This window comes from Electrophorus electricus, chromosome 1 (assembly GCF_041902795.1).
Source record: "Electrophorus electricus isolate QZ-2024a chromosome 1, ASM4190279v1, whole genome shotgun sequence".
Lineage (NCBI taxonomy): Eukaryota > Metazoa > Chordata > Actinopteri > Gymnotiformes > Gymnotidae > Electrophorus > Electrophorus electricus.
The window spans coordinates 40,203,278-40,217,005 of record NC_137497.1 but is presented as its reverse complement, the minus strand read 5'-3'; the positions used below and the strand labels follow the sequence as shown (position 1 = coordinate 40,217,005).

Here is a 13,728-nt window from a genome sequence, read left to right as displayed (position 1 = left end):
GTATATAGTATATATTCTATAAAATATTCAGGTCTTTGTTACTTTCTTGTGCAGTTTTCAAACACTAAACCTGTAGAAGAAACTTGGTTCAGACTTTCATTATGAAGGTCACTCAATCTTGCTATCTCATTATTTTGGCATTCCTACATTTAGTGTTCGAAAGCAGAGACCTATTTGATTATTACTGTATTTTATTTTCTCCAGGTCTGTTGGTCCTTTGCTGGGTAAATCTGCTCCGTGGCTGGTTTAAGGTTGGGAGATGGGGAAGGCTGTGGTCCAGCCCCCTCCACTGAGGCCGCTGTGTAGGGATCTGTTCCCTGCTGAGGCTTGGGGAGTGCGTGAGACGCACTGGGGACTCACTTGGTCCATTTATCTGCGTATTTCTTTTTTCTTTTGGCACGATCTCTAGGTTTCGTCCAGAGATGCGTCAGAGCGGGACTGGTGCAGAGAGAAGCCTTTTCGGCAGCTGTATAACGAGCGCGTTCCCCCACAGACTTAGGCAGGAGAGCAGGGTCTCTCATTAGCCGGGAAAAACACGCCCTCGCGCTTTTAGTGGCTGTTTTGCTCATCATTTCATTGTCGTTGACAATATCAAGACCTTTGGTGCTCTCATGTTTTATGTTGAGGTCTTAATGAAGCTGCGCTATACTTGCACATGCACGTGTTTCTGTGTGTGTGTGTGTGTGTGTGTGTGTGTGTGTTTGTGTGTGTTTCATCCTCTCATACTTCCTGCTCTTCTCGCATTGAACTCCCTCTTCCTCCGGATTCCAGCTGAGGAAGGATTGGGAGAATTGGATTGCCAGAATAGACTCAAGTATGTTGCATTTATCTCTGTCCCTGTAGAACCAGAGCTCCAGAAGGTGGGTTCTGCAGTAGAAAGAGTGGAGGCTTGCTAGTGGCGGCAATTTTGTGCTTCCTCTTTCCTGACCGTCAGAGGTTTAGGGTCAAGCCCCTGAATGTCTGACTCGAGACCAACACTGCAGGGAGTGGCTAAACATTTATTACCGGGTCCCTATATGTGTATAATAACGTCATAGAGCAGTCTTTCCCCTGCTTCTGCGTCTGTTCTAGTTGAACATACAGTAGCAGTTCCAAGTTTGGATACATCTGACTGAATGGGAATTTTTAATAGTAATAATGCCATTAAATGTAATGGGTTATGCTTTGTGTCTAAGACAAATATAATTTGGGAAAGGTGTTAGCCTATATATGAATTCCTTTTTAACACACACACACACACACACACACACACACACACACACACACACACACAAACAGTACACAAACAGTTTTAGATTAACCCTCAGCAAATAATCTTCAAGTGTGTACAGAGCTGTCACCACAGTATAAGATAGTTACTTAAATCTGAGATATTTAATATTATAGTTAATATTTGTTATAATATTATAGTTAATATAATTTAGTTAATATTTGTTAGTCAAAGCACAATCACATGTTTTATTTCATCGGTTTGACACCTTCCTGGTTTTTGAAAGTAGAAAATAGTAAAAAATAAACAAAAATCAGGTGTGTCCAAACTTTTGACTGGTGCTGTATCTCAACATCCCTGAAAAACAAGTCAAAATTCCAAAATTGTATAGCTCAGATCGTCCAAAAGGTAATGAAATTTACTAAAATAAAATTTTAAATCACTTTCGGACGCAAAAGACATTAGCGGCAGCCATGGAGGCCATCTGCTCACTGTGCTTTGTGAGGAGAGATCTCTCCAGGATAACAGCACTCCTCTGCCTGCCTGCCTCACCCACTTCACGCTTATCAGACGCATTTTTGATCCACGCAGATAAAGTGGACATGAAATTTGAAGAGAAACAAAAACAAAAGAAAAAAACCCGGCATTTATTTAGAGAGGCTTTTTCTCCCTTTAAATACCTTTTTATCTTCCTCCGGACCCCCTGGGGAGTAACGTCAGTCTGGCTTTCAAGAGAGACACATCGCTCGGGATGGCTTAAAACGAAACCCAAAGCTTGTGTAACATTACCCCTCTCTCTCTCTCTCTCTCTTCTCTCTCTCTCTCTCTCTCTCTCTCTCTCTCTCTCTCTCTGGACGGTCCCTATGCTGTTCAGTGCCTGAGGCCATATCGCATCCTCATTTCTCTCTAAGCGTACTGTAAAACAGTGGTTGCTAGCGCGCTCTGTTGTTGCCGACCCAGTGTACCATGTTCATTCAGTCTAATCTCCGAAGACCTTCATTACCTCCTACTGATGGAACCCATCCCGCGTAAATGGTGGCCTTCCACCTCGAGAAGAGGGAGGCCTCGCTGATAGAGCTAGGCCCGAATCCCTCCCTCTCTCTCTCTCTCTCTCTCTCTCTCTCTCTCTCTCTCTCACACACACTCTCTCACTCTCCCTCTCTCTCCTGCTCTCGCTGAAGCTGTGCTTGCAGCAGGTGTCGTAAGCCTCTATGGTAGAACCCCCAAGCTAAGGCTGCCTGGCAGAGATTGGGGGGGGGAGTCACAGGCGCGGAAGGGTGTAAATACCAGCAGGGACAAGGGAGATGTGGACATGATTCTCAACAAAGATCTTGTCCAGTAAAGCCTCCTGGCCTCCAGACCCGTCGCCCGGCCCTGAGCCGTGCTGGAGCGACACTTGCTGTCATCGCTGTCCCTGTTTCAGAGCAGTTGGAACGGGGTTCCACGATAAACAGCGGAGCAGAGGGCTGCTCGGACTGCTGGGAATTTCTTTGCATTGCCTCCTCAAATGACTAGAGGACTGAGCTTCTTAGCTGATTTATCTCTGAAACAGACCCGTTCTATTCCATTATGGAGCGGAACTGTCCAATTTAACCGCATTGTTTGGAAAGATGAAGGCAGAAGTTGAAAGCGGTTAAGGCGTGCATGTGCTATTGTCTTGTTCTGTCGGCTTGTTTTATAGTTTTTATTTCTGTGCGTTAGGAGTATAACATAAGAACAACAATATCATGCATGAGCAGATATCCTCATGGCATTTGTTGTGCAAGTTGGAGACAAAAGTCTTTTGTCTGTGTGTGTGTGTGTGTGTGTGTGTGCGCCTGCATGTGATTAGTGCTTTCAGTTTGTGGATTGGTGTGATTAATGACAAGCAGTGCTGGTGGTCTTACTGAGGGGATAATTATATCCGTGTTTGGCTGCTGGCTGTGACAGATGATGCCGGATCGCTCCTCTCATGTAAAAATGACTAAACCCTTTTTCCCCCTTTCTGCTCTCCATCCCCTGCATCCTTCGCAGCTCTTTGCTGTGTTTTATGCTTTGAAAGAAGATAGCGAACAACAAAGCAAGAATTTTCCACAAGCGACGCCCACCCCTGGAGAGCCATCTGTGCATGGGAAGGGCTGCTGTCCAGTAACTAAAGCCTAGCGCACGTTAATCCGGCATCATCCAGCAAACCACAGCAAGTGTGCTGTTTATTCACAGTGGTGGGGCACTAGGGCAGGGTTTGGAAGGCAGTGGCAGTGTTTGGCCTTAAGCGCCGAGCACACAGCTACTGGGCTGGTGCGCCTTCCTTTTGTAAGACATTGCTGGGAAGCTTCTAGAACAGTCTCATCTGGTTCGTTTGGCCTCTCAGCCAACTGCCACCACAATGTTGGAATTTCATTGGAGGATTTGGGTCTGGATTGGGCTTTTACGCGGTAGCACATATAGACGTTTCATAACATTATTGAGTGAATGCATAACTCCTTTGGTACAGCTGAGACAGCTCTGCAGATGTTGGTGGTGGTTGCTACGGTAGCGTCCATATTATTTTATCAATGCCTAAGCGATGGATATGGTGTTTTCCCAAACGCTGTGCGTGTTCCATCCGTCAACCTTTGGCTCAAGTGTGTGTATCAAACTGCTATTGGCTCAAATGTGTGTATGAAACTGCTGTTTGATACTGAACAGCTGTGACCAAAGCCAGCCCCAGTGGTCAGTCTCGTGCACTGGAATGACACGTGCTGCATGCCCTGGACTCTCAGCTGTGCTGATTTCATGTTTGTGTTTTGTTTTTCTGCAGATGATGAAGTTTGCGTGGGACAACTACCGCCAGTATGCCTGGGGTAAAAACGAGCTCAGGCCCCTGACCCGAAATGGCCACATCGGGAACATGTTCGGTGAGTAGCACTGTATGCCCCCCCAACCCCCTCTAGGGAGCGTGTCGGATCTTTCTTGTCGATTCCCGTCTCCCCAAAGAGCCCACCAAAAGCTTCCCGTGTGTGTTTATCTCGTTGGAGAACGTTGCACGTCATTTCAACTACAGTCATCGGTGGAGATGCCGAGAGTCCCGGGCTGAAGGTTGCGAGACGTTGCTGTTCCATGGATCGCACAGATTAATGTCAGTCGCTGGCGGCAGTTTGTTCTGCCTGACAGCCCCCCCCCCCCCCCCCCGAACGCACGCAACGTTTCACTGGCAAGTGTCACGGAGTGGCATTTAACTGCTGCTGCAGCGTCTGACACGCCGCGTCCCCCCGCCAGGAACGCAGCTAACGCCCGCGACTCTGTTTTTGACACTCCTGCTTATTTTTAGAGTAATTGGAATCCGATCGTCCCTTTCATGTGCTCCAGGCATGTATAAGTCATACTTTGGAGAACTAAGCAGTGAAGACTCTGCGTGTCTCGGCACTCGGGGAACACCAGGTCCAAATGGCAGTGCTGAACATCAACAGGCTCTTTCAGCCTCCGGGAGATTCGCTCACACCAGCTGTGCTCTGCATAATCTCCACGCTGCGTTCCATCTCCGCGGCCCTGGTGTGACCTCATCTCTTACAGTCACTTCATGCTGTTGTACTCCAGTGCTGCCTGATGCTCTGATGCACAGATCCCATCTGACCTAAAACGTACAGTAATCCTCTTTTCAGAGATGAGGTCACACTGAGGTCATGAGGTTGAGTGGAATATCGGACTGTGTACTGTGCTTCGCGGAATTTCTGACAAAAACATTCAAGAGATGTAAGATGAATTTTGATGTAAGATGTAAGATTTTTTTTCTGGCCAGGTTTGCACTAAACATCGATATTTACAGTTACTGCATTTAGCACTTGTCCAGCGTGACTTACAGAAACAATCTGTTTCAATCTGTTCCTTATGCGTGCATGCCAAAGCTGTAAAAATACAAATGAATACAAGGTGCAGGAGGCTTGGTTCAATTTTTTTAATGATTAAACTTACTAAGCACCGGATTCGTTTAAGCAAGTCTTCTGTTTGCGTTTGAGGACAGCGAGTGACCTGTTCAGCCCGCGGACCTTATTCCGTCGCATAGCCGTCGGTCGAGATGTTTTCTGAGGTGCGAATCGTAGCATGTCTGCCCATCTTCACTGTACTGCGAGCTTGGTAAACCCCTCCAGAAACAACGCCACGCTTGCTTACACTAGTCACTGGTTCAAAACCATTCAGGCACGCAACAGAAAACCTCGCGACATTTTACGTTTGGGGATATTCTTTCTGTCAGCAACAGATGTGAAAGGTTCCAGTCGTTTAGAACTAGAGGGCTCTTCAGCTCAAGAGGCTGAGCAGAGGTCCGAGGAGATGCACACTATCCAATCAGCTTCGTCATACGGAGGCCGAGCCGGGGGAGGTATCTTATATACATAGGTTGTGTCTTTAGCAAAGCGGGTGTGGCTCCAGTAAGTCATGGGACTTAAGATCCATGTCTACAAATCTATATAACTCCATGAGCCATTTAATTACTGCGAGACTCATGTAGCCATGGGAACCTGCCTGAACTGGAGGACCAAACGTATCAGCACCTGGCTGAGCTGACGGTCCTGTTCAAGACAGCTGTGTGTTCACACCTTCCTTTTGGCCTTTTAAGGAGAGAAACATCTGGCCAGAGGAGTGTGTGTGTGTGTGTGTGTGTGTGTGTGTGTGTGTGTGTGTGTGGGGGTGTGTGTACGTGTGTGGGTGCCAGGTGTTGAGTAGACTCATGCGCCAAGAGAATAGAAGCATACTTGGCCTAGTCTTTAAAATCATGTCAGTCTGAGCAAAACTCAGTAGAACATCACCCCCCACCCAACATCACCCCACCCAACGTCACCACCCCCACCCAGCATCATCACCCCACCCAACATTATCACCTCACCCAGCATCATCACCCCACCCAACATCACCCCCACCCAACGTCACCACCTCACCCAGCATCATCACCCCACCCAACATCATCAGCACCACTTAACATCACCACCCCCACCTAATGTCACCACTCCCACCCAACCTCATCACCCCACCCAATGTCACCACCCCCACCCAACCTCATCACCCCACCCAATGTCACCACCCCCACCCAACCTCATCACCCCCACCCAACATCATCACCCCCCACCCAACGTCATCACCCCCACCCAACATCATCATCCCCACCAGTGCCAGTATGCTCCAACTGTCACTCCTCTCCTAGAGCTCTGGAAATTAGAGAGCACATCTCTCACATTTGTCTTGTTTCTTTTCCTTATCTTCTCTTTCACTGCTTCCTTGTCTTTCTGAAGCCCTCTCTGGTCTCTGTCTTTGGGCCTGCCTTTTGTTTTTGCATAACACCATACTCAATCGCTTTGTGTCTGTCCTTTCTTTCTCTGAATCCTTGCTGGAATTGTGCGTCAGTATGAAACCACAGCCAGGCAAACAGAAAGTTGGCTGATCACAAGTGCAGCATAGCAACACCAGCAAAGGGAGTGGTGTGCCATTACTTCCTGTTACGTGCCATGCTTTAACTGACACGCTCACAGATGCTGGGAATCGGGAAAAACAACACAAATGCCAAATATTATCTGCAAGCGCTGAGCAACTCTTTTATCTCCCCCTCCGCAGTTCTCGGGCTGAATATTTTACAGACTCTAGACATAGACGAGATGTTCTTAACAGCATCGAACCGTGCTTTTAAAAAAAGACAAAAATGACATTGTAGTGGCGGTCGAGTGGAGTTTTACATTTTACGGCCTGGCGTCTGATCGCGGTGTCTTGGACAGAGTGCATGCGTGAAGGCTGCTGCCCTGCAGCAGAGAGCCCAGCCGCAATGCTGTAACCACGGCGTCATGCCTCCATCTGCAGGAGCGCCTCCTTCCCGTGATGGCATGCTCTCCGCCCCTAAATTTTTCATGTTGAAACTTTGTATTTACTTTTCTGTGGGGACAAAATTGTAATTTTTAAATATTTTTTTTAATACAAATTGCAAATTTAGGTTTTATTGGAAACACAAAGAACCAAAAGATTTCCTTCTGTCCATGCAGTTTATCTGTTCTAATACAAAATAAATAGTACTGGCCCATAAAGATAGTAATACAAGACCATGTGAGTGTGAGTGTGTGCGCACACGTTGTCTGAGCAGAGGCTGCTATACAAACTTCTATCCAGCAGCAGGAGTGTGTGTGAGTGTGTGGGTGGATGTTTGAGTATGCATGAGTATGGGTGTAGGGATGGTTGGTTGAGCTGCCGGGGGCCAGGCAGTAGTGTGTCTAGGTTTGTGTGTGTGTGTGTGTGTGTGTGTGTGTGTGTGTGTGGTTAGGGTATGATGGTGGGTGGGTCGACAGGTGGTTTGTGTGTGTGTGTGTGTGTGTGTGTGTGTGTGAGATAGAGAGATAGAGGTGAATAGGTTTGGAAATAGGACATGTAGTGTGCTCCATTACTGCAGTGATGTAGTAGCATAGATTCTGCCATGGACACTGACACACTAGCACACTCACACACCAGCACGCGTGCCCTCACAGACACACACACACACACACACACACACACACACATTTGCTTTCTGTTTTTCTTTTCGGCCATCCCTTACTCTAATCACTCCATTATGCTTTCATTCCATCTTCCTCTAGCACTGTTTCCCTTTCATCTGTTCTTTCTTTCATCACCTCATTTTTCAGTTCTTTTTCACTCTCTTCATTTTCTTTCTCCTGCTCCCCATTCTGTTTCACCCCTCTGTCCTGTCTCACCTCTCTGACCTGTCTCACCTCTCTGACCTGTCTCACCTCTCTGTCCTGTCTCACCTCTGACCTGTCTCACCTCTCTGACCTGTCTCACCTCTGACCTGTCTCACCTCTCTGACCTGTCTCACCTCTCTCTCCTGTCTCACCTCTCTGACCTGTCTCACCTCTCTGTCCTGTCTCACCTCTCTGACCTGTCTCACCTCTGACCTGTCTCACCTCTCTGTCCTGTCTCACCTCTGACCTGTCTCACCTCTCTGTCCTGTCTCACTCACTCTCAGAAGGAAGTGCTCTCTTCTTCCTTGCATTATATCTTACATTTGTGCATCTATTAGCATCTATTCCTACTGCAGCTCATGCACACAAACACACACAGACACACACACACACACACACACACACACACACACACACATACACACACACACAGACACACACACACACACACACACACAATTTTCTCTGTTGTCTCTGTCTCTATTATGTCACTAATGTTCTCTCCCGTCTGTCCCTGCCTTACTCACTCACTCTCACTCACTCTCTCACACTCTCTCCCTCTCACTCCCTCTCACCCTCTCTCTCTCTCTCTCTCTCTCTCTCTCTCTCTCACACACACACATCCATTCTCCCAACATACTGAGGCCATGCTGTTTACTCTGAGCCACGGCTCCATTACTGCGCACTATAACACAAGCAGCCCGAGAGAACAGCAGGTCACGCAGGCCACGCAGAACTTACTGTGCTGCTGAGTGAGGAGGAAGAGGAGGAAGCTCACCATGCAGCCCTGGCTCATAGACATAGTAAAGATCTGCCCAGATCTAGCCTGCTAGAAATGAAGAGGCCAGGCATCGCTCAGCTCTGGCACCGGGCTTCACAATAAAACGCAATGTTAGCAACCTGCTCTGGCTTCACTACAGGGTCTATAGACTATAGTCCAAATACGGAACTGTAGGTGTGGGTGTGTGTGTGCGGGGTCTTTCAGCACCCTGAGTTTAGCTTTCTGAGCTTAAGTCGTAGGTTCGTGGTAAGAGAGCAGTCCTTGTGCATGGATCAAGAGATTAAGTCCATTCATCATTCATCAGTGGCCCGTGGCTCCAGGTTGGAAACCGAGACAAGCTTGTGCCTTGCCTCAGGATAACACCAAGCTTAACCTGCTTGGTGGTCTCTGCTAAACACCTCACCACGTGTATCAAGCGACCAGCATTGACATCCACTCACTGCACTCAGCAATTACTCTCCTCACTCCTTCTTTGCTTGAGATTAGCGGTGCAGCAATTTATCAGTTTATCAATTTTCTTACTGTTAAAACTAAACTGTATTGTACTACTGAAGGTCTTCTTTTGTCACTCAGTGGAGCCCAGCACATCTGATCAGCTCCGAGTGGAGAGCAGTACAGGTACCCCACCCCCGATAGGTGAAAACAAGGGGCTTAGGGTGGGATTTCTTCTGCTGCCTTTCACCACTTTCTTCAATGCCCTTAGAAATAAACACTGCAGACCTGAGCCTGGATCAGTGAAGTGTATCTGTCCTATTCTGCTTTATGGATAAACTAGGATGTTGGTTCAAAAGCTTTAGGGGTGATGGTCATTTTAATACGCCTCAGACTTACTAAAAGGTTTCCTCAAGCACTAGCGTTTTTTTGAAAATGCCGGCTTCCTTCGTGAAAAGGGAAAGGTGCTAAGTGTAGTCCTATTCTTCAAATGGACAAAAACTCCATGTAGATGCTTTAAGCATCTTTGGCGTGAAGGACACACACACACACACTTTCAGAGGTGTGCAGGCTTAGCTATGAAAGTAACAGTGAGGCACAGTACAGCCGCCCACACTGGGCTCCACCTGCACGGTAAAGGCTGGGTTATTGTCCAGCAATAGGGTGGACATGACACAGGGCTATGATGAGCTAGGAGGACACTGATGTCAGAAGTTTCAGAAGTTTGGTAGGGGTTTTTTCCCTTGCTATTCATCTCCAGTTATGAAATTAAAGGTGGAAACAGCAGTATTGTGGTAATGTTTCAGCAGAGTATGGCCTATATTGTGTGAAAGCTTGCATCAATACAGTACCCAAAAAGCAGTGAGATGATTGGTTCTCAACTGACCTCAGAGCAGCTGGTATCTCCAGACTAAGCAAGACTTCAAACTGTCATGAATTTGTCTGCTAACTAGAACTTGGCTAACACATTTTTTTTCCACTCAAAAGGGCCCATTTAGTCGGACCCTGAGCTGTAGGTTAGCTGTCACCTGTGAACAGAAACGTGAGGTGTGTGTTGATCCTCCTATTACTGAACATTAGCATCTTTAAAAAAAAATTTCAACGTTTTAGTAATTAACATGTTTTGCTGGGACTGTGGAGCAAGATGCAGAGGGGTTGACAAAAAACATAAAATTGGCATAAAAGAGAAACTGTATTTAGTATAGCCATCAGTGTGACACTTTTTAGTGACACTTTTAGTGATGCTTGAAAATAAATTGATAAATAAATAAACAAGTATCTGAAATTAAATTTTTTTTTATTTTATTTTAGTGGAAGAATTAACAAAATAAAATCAAGCTGTGTAAATGGAGTCAAAGCTGTTTATGGAAAAAGAAATGCTAATGGAAATGAGTGAAGTGTAACCCCAAATAGGTGCAAACCAAACCACAGAAATACCCAGAAATAGGTACAAACCACTGAAATACCCACAAATAGGTACAAACCACAGAAATATCCACAAATAGGTACAAAACCACAAAATAAACACAAATAGGTACAAAACCACAAAAATACCCACAAATAGATACAAACCACAGAAATACCCACAAATAGGTACAAAACCACAAAAATACCCACAAATAGACACAAAACCACAAAAATACCCACAAATAGGTACAGAACCACAAAATAAACACAAATAGCTACAAAACTACAAAAATACCCACAAATAGGTACAAAACTACAAACATAACCCCAAATAGGTACAAAACCACAAAAATACCCAGAAATAGGTACAAAACCACAAACATAGCCACAAATAGGTACACCACCACAAAGATAACCACAAATAGGTAAAAAAAAAAACACAGAAATACCCATAAATAGGTACAAAACCACAGAAATACCCACAAATAGGTACAAAACCACAAACATAGCCACACAGTGGGTCCATTGTATGGATTTCACTTTTGGCCCTGGTTTGGGCGCTGGGTAGACTGACTCTACTGACTTTTCATCCAAAACCAGTAAGAAACTACCTTAGCAGGGAGGTAGGGAACCATGGGTTCAGTATGATAATGGGTGCTGGAGTGACTGAATGGAGTGACTGAATGTCAGCAGGGATGAGGGAGTTAGGGGGTCAGTGTTGAAAGAATAAAACTGAATGAGGGAGTGAGTGAATGAGTGAGGGAGCGAGAGAGGGAGAGAGGGAGGGAGTATACAGGCCTGAATAGGTGGGCAAGTGAGTCTATCACTAAGTGCTCCTCTCCTTTCCTGTAATTTCCTGTAGCTTATATCTTATCACATTTTGTCCTTCGGGGACTTCTCCTCTTTCCAGATCCTTCCGCAGCCCATCGTCTTCCCATGTTCCCCTTCTAGCTTTTCTTACCTTCCCTGGAGACTCCGAGAGCAGGGGGGTAACCGTGTTCGGAGAGATTCCTCCCTGAATGCAAACAGCTCTGCAATAAACCCACGGGCTCCAACCTTTAGACCCTCGAGCCCCTCTAATTCCGCACGGAGCAGGGGAGTGGAAGGGGGAGGGAGTAAGTGGATACAAGTCGTTAAAGTAATTAAGCCTGTTTATGCAGGGGGGGGAAACTCATCTTTGGGTATTTTAAGGACTTCCATTTGGAGAGAGGATGGAAAACAAACTGCCGATGGATTTGTCATGTGATGTCACATGGCGTTAGGAACCAGATTTACAGGCTCAACATGAACGGAAGGTCTTAAAACCCTTTTTATGTGGCTTTTATGTCCTGTCCCTAGCTCTCGCTGTTAATATTGAGAGCTCCAGCAGTAAAAGCAAATCTTGAACGGCACGGTGTAAAGTTGAGCTGAGTTACGGCTCTGAGCTGTTTTTAATAAATACGCTGAATTTTACCCTGGCCGCCACTTCCTCTGCAAAGCGTGTTTGACATTTCACCCTGTCCCCAAGCTCTTCACTCAGGCCTGTGAAGAGGCAGAGCAGTGGCTGTTACTGAGAGGCCTGGCATTAAGACTTTTGCGCGTGTTAACACTCTGTGTTATCATTTGCATTGCAGATAACCCACATCCCCCAATAAAGGGTCAAAACAGGGAGGGCAACATCTAGCCTCCAGCCAGAGTTGAAATGAAAAAAATGACAACTAAGCAAATGGTCATTTTTAATGCCTTACGCGGTCTCCTCTTTGGCTTAAGGTTGGGGTAGCTGTCCCTATTCATCTTCTCTAGTGCTCCCAATGAGGCAGTTAAGGAGATAAATGTGGGACATTCGTCCACACTGATGTAAGCACCGCGCTAACAACCTGCTGTCCAACCAGATGCTTCTCTTCTGTCTGAGGCCCCACCCCTTGACTTAAGTGCTGTGATACATGTAAAATCGCTGAGATTATAGACAACACCTCTGACACAGAACGTCTGGAGAGCACAATGAATTCTGTATGGGCGTCCGAGTCAGTGAAGCTATGCACAAACGTGCTGGGGCAGGGGTTGCTCAACAGGTTAGTAATCTCGGTTAGTAGTTTGGGTTCGTAATCTGGAGGTGGTTGGTTTAAACTTTACCATTGCCAGGTTACCACTGTTGGGCCCCTGAGCCCTTAACGCTCAGTTACTGTAAATGTACTTATTCAGTGAGTCCAAACAGTAATGCACCTCATCAGTGGCATTACAAATGTGCATGTTCATCGAACTCACTGGAGGGACATCAACAATGCCAAGTGAGCTCATGCAACTGCCTTGCTGTGTAGAAGCACATTAAAAATTCCTAATTATCAAGCACTCACCGGTAGCCATGTTTTCCTCTTGAACCACTCAGGAATGAAGGAGTGCTTTTTGTCCTTTCCAGACTGAGTGAGGATGAAATCCTCTGGCTGGTCTGGGCTCAAACAATTCCTCTCTAATCTCTGTTCTAATGACAAGGCACTACATTTAATTTTCATGAAACCATGGAGTTGATTCATTATATTGCCCTGCTAAGTAGCTACTAGTGGCTAACATAACACTGGATAATACTGGCGAGCCATGTAGCAACCAGCAACTTTGATAGGGTAAACATCTTTATTTAGTTTTGTTGGTTGACCTTAGTGTAGGGCTAACAGAATTGTGTCCCATAGGTCATTACTGAAAGCGTGGTGCACATACACATGGTGGCTTCAAACACTCCCTTGATTAAAGAATAACTGATGGGTCAGCCCCATGGTCACTGCATGCTCACTACGTAAAAACTGCTGGGAGATGTATCGACCTTAATGCCAGAGAGACAGGGATATATTTAGAATTTTAGTACAGCGCTGCTGTTGTAGTAAAACATAAGGGGGACCAAATTATTATTACTTGTTACACTGAATTATTGTTAATGTCATACACTGCTCTACAGCGACCTCTGGTGGGGCCAGAAACCCACCAGCCTCAGAGATGTTGCTGAGACAATGCAAGGGTTGTTGAAAAAGATTACTGCTTTGCAAGAAAATAATGTGCAGCTTTAAATGTGACGATATCAACCATCTACCTCTCCTTATCTTATTAGCTCTGCTTAATGACATACAGTAGTGTGAGATGCATACGGTGTTTTTTAACATTAATTACAGTGAGCACCTCTTCATGCTGTGGAGAAGCCCGAGGCCACATACATAGCATCAAAGACCCTCCCCATAATAAAAGACCCTCCCCATAATAAA

At 46.0% G+C, this 13,728-nt stretch overlaps 1 protein-coding gene across 5 annotated transcripts in view; it reads left to right on the top strand.

Moving 5' to 3' along the window:
* Nucleotides 1-13,728, top strand: part of LOC113580013 (mannosyl-oligosaccharide 1,2-alpha-mannosidase IC) — a 145,953-nt gene that overhangs the window by 62,245 nt on the left and 69,980 nt on the right. For all 5 annotated transcript variants that reach the window (XM_035525991.2, XM_035525992.2, XM_081719753.1 and 2 more), the window contains one exon: nt 3,990-4,086. In XM_035525991.2, coding sequence (XP_035381884.1) covers nt 3,990-4,086 — 97 coding nt within the window. The remainder of the gene's footprint in view (nt 1-3,989; nt 4,087-13,728) is intronic.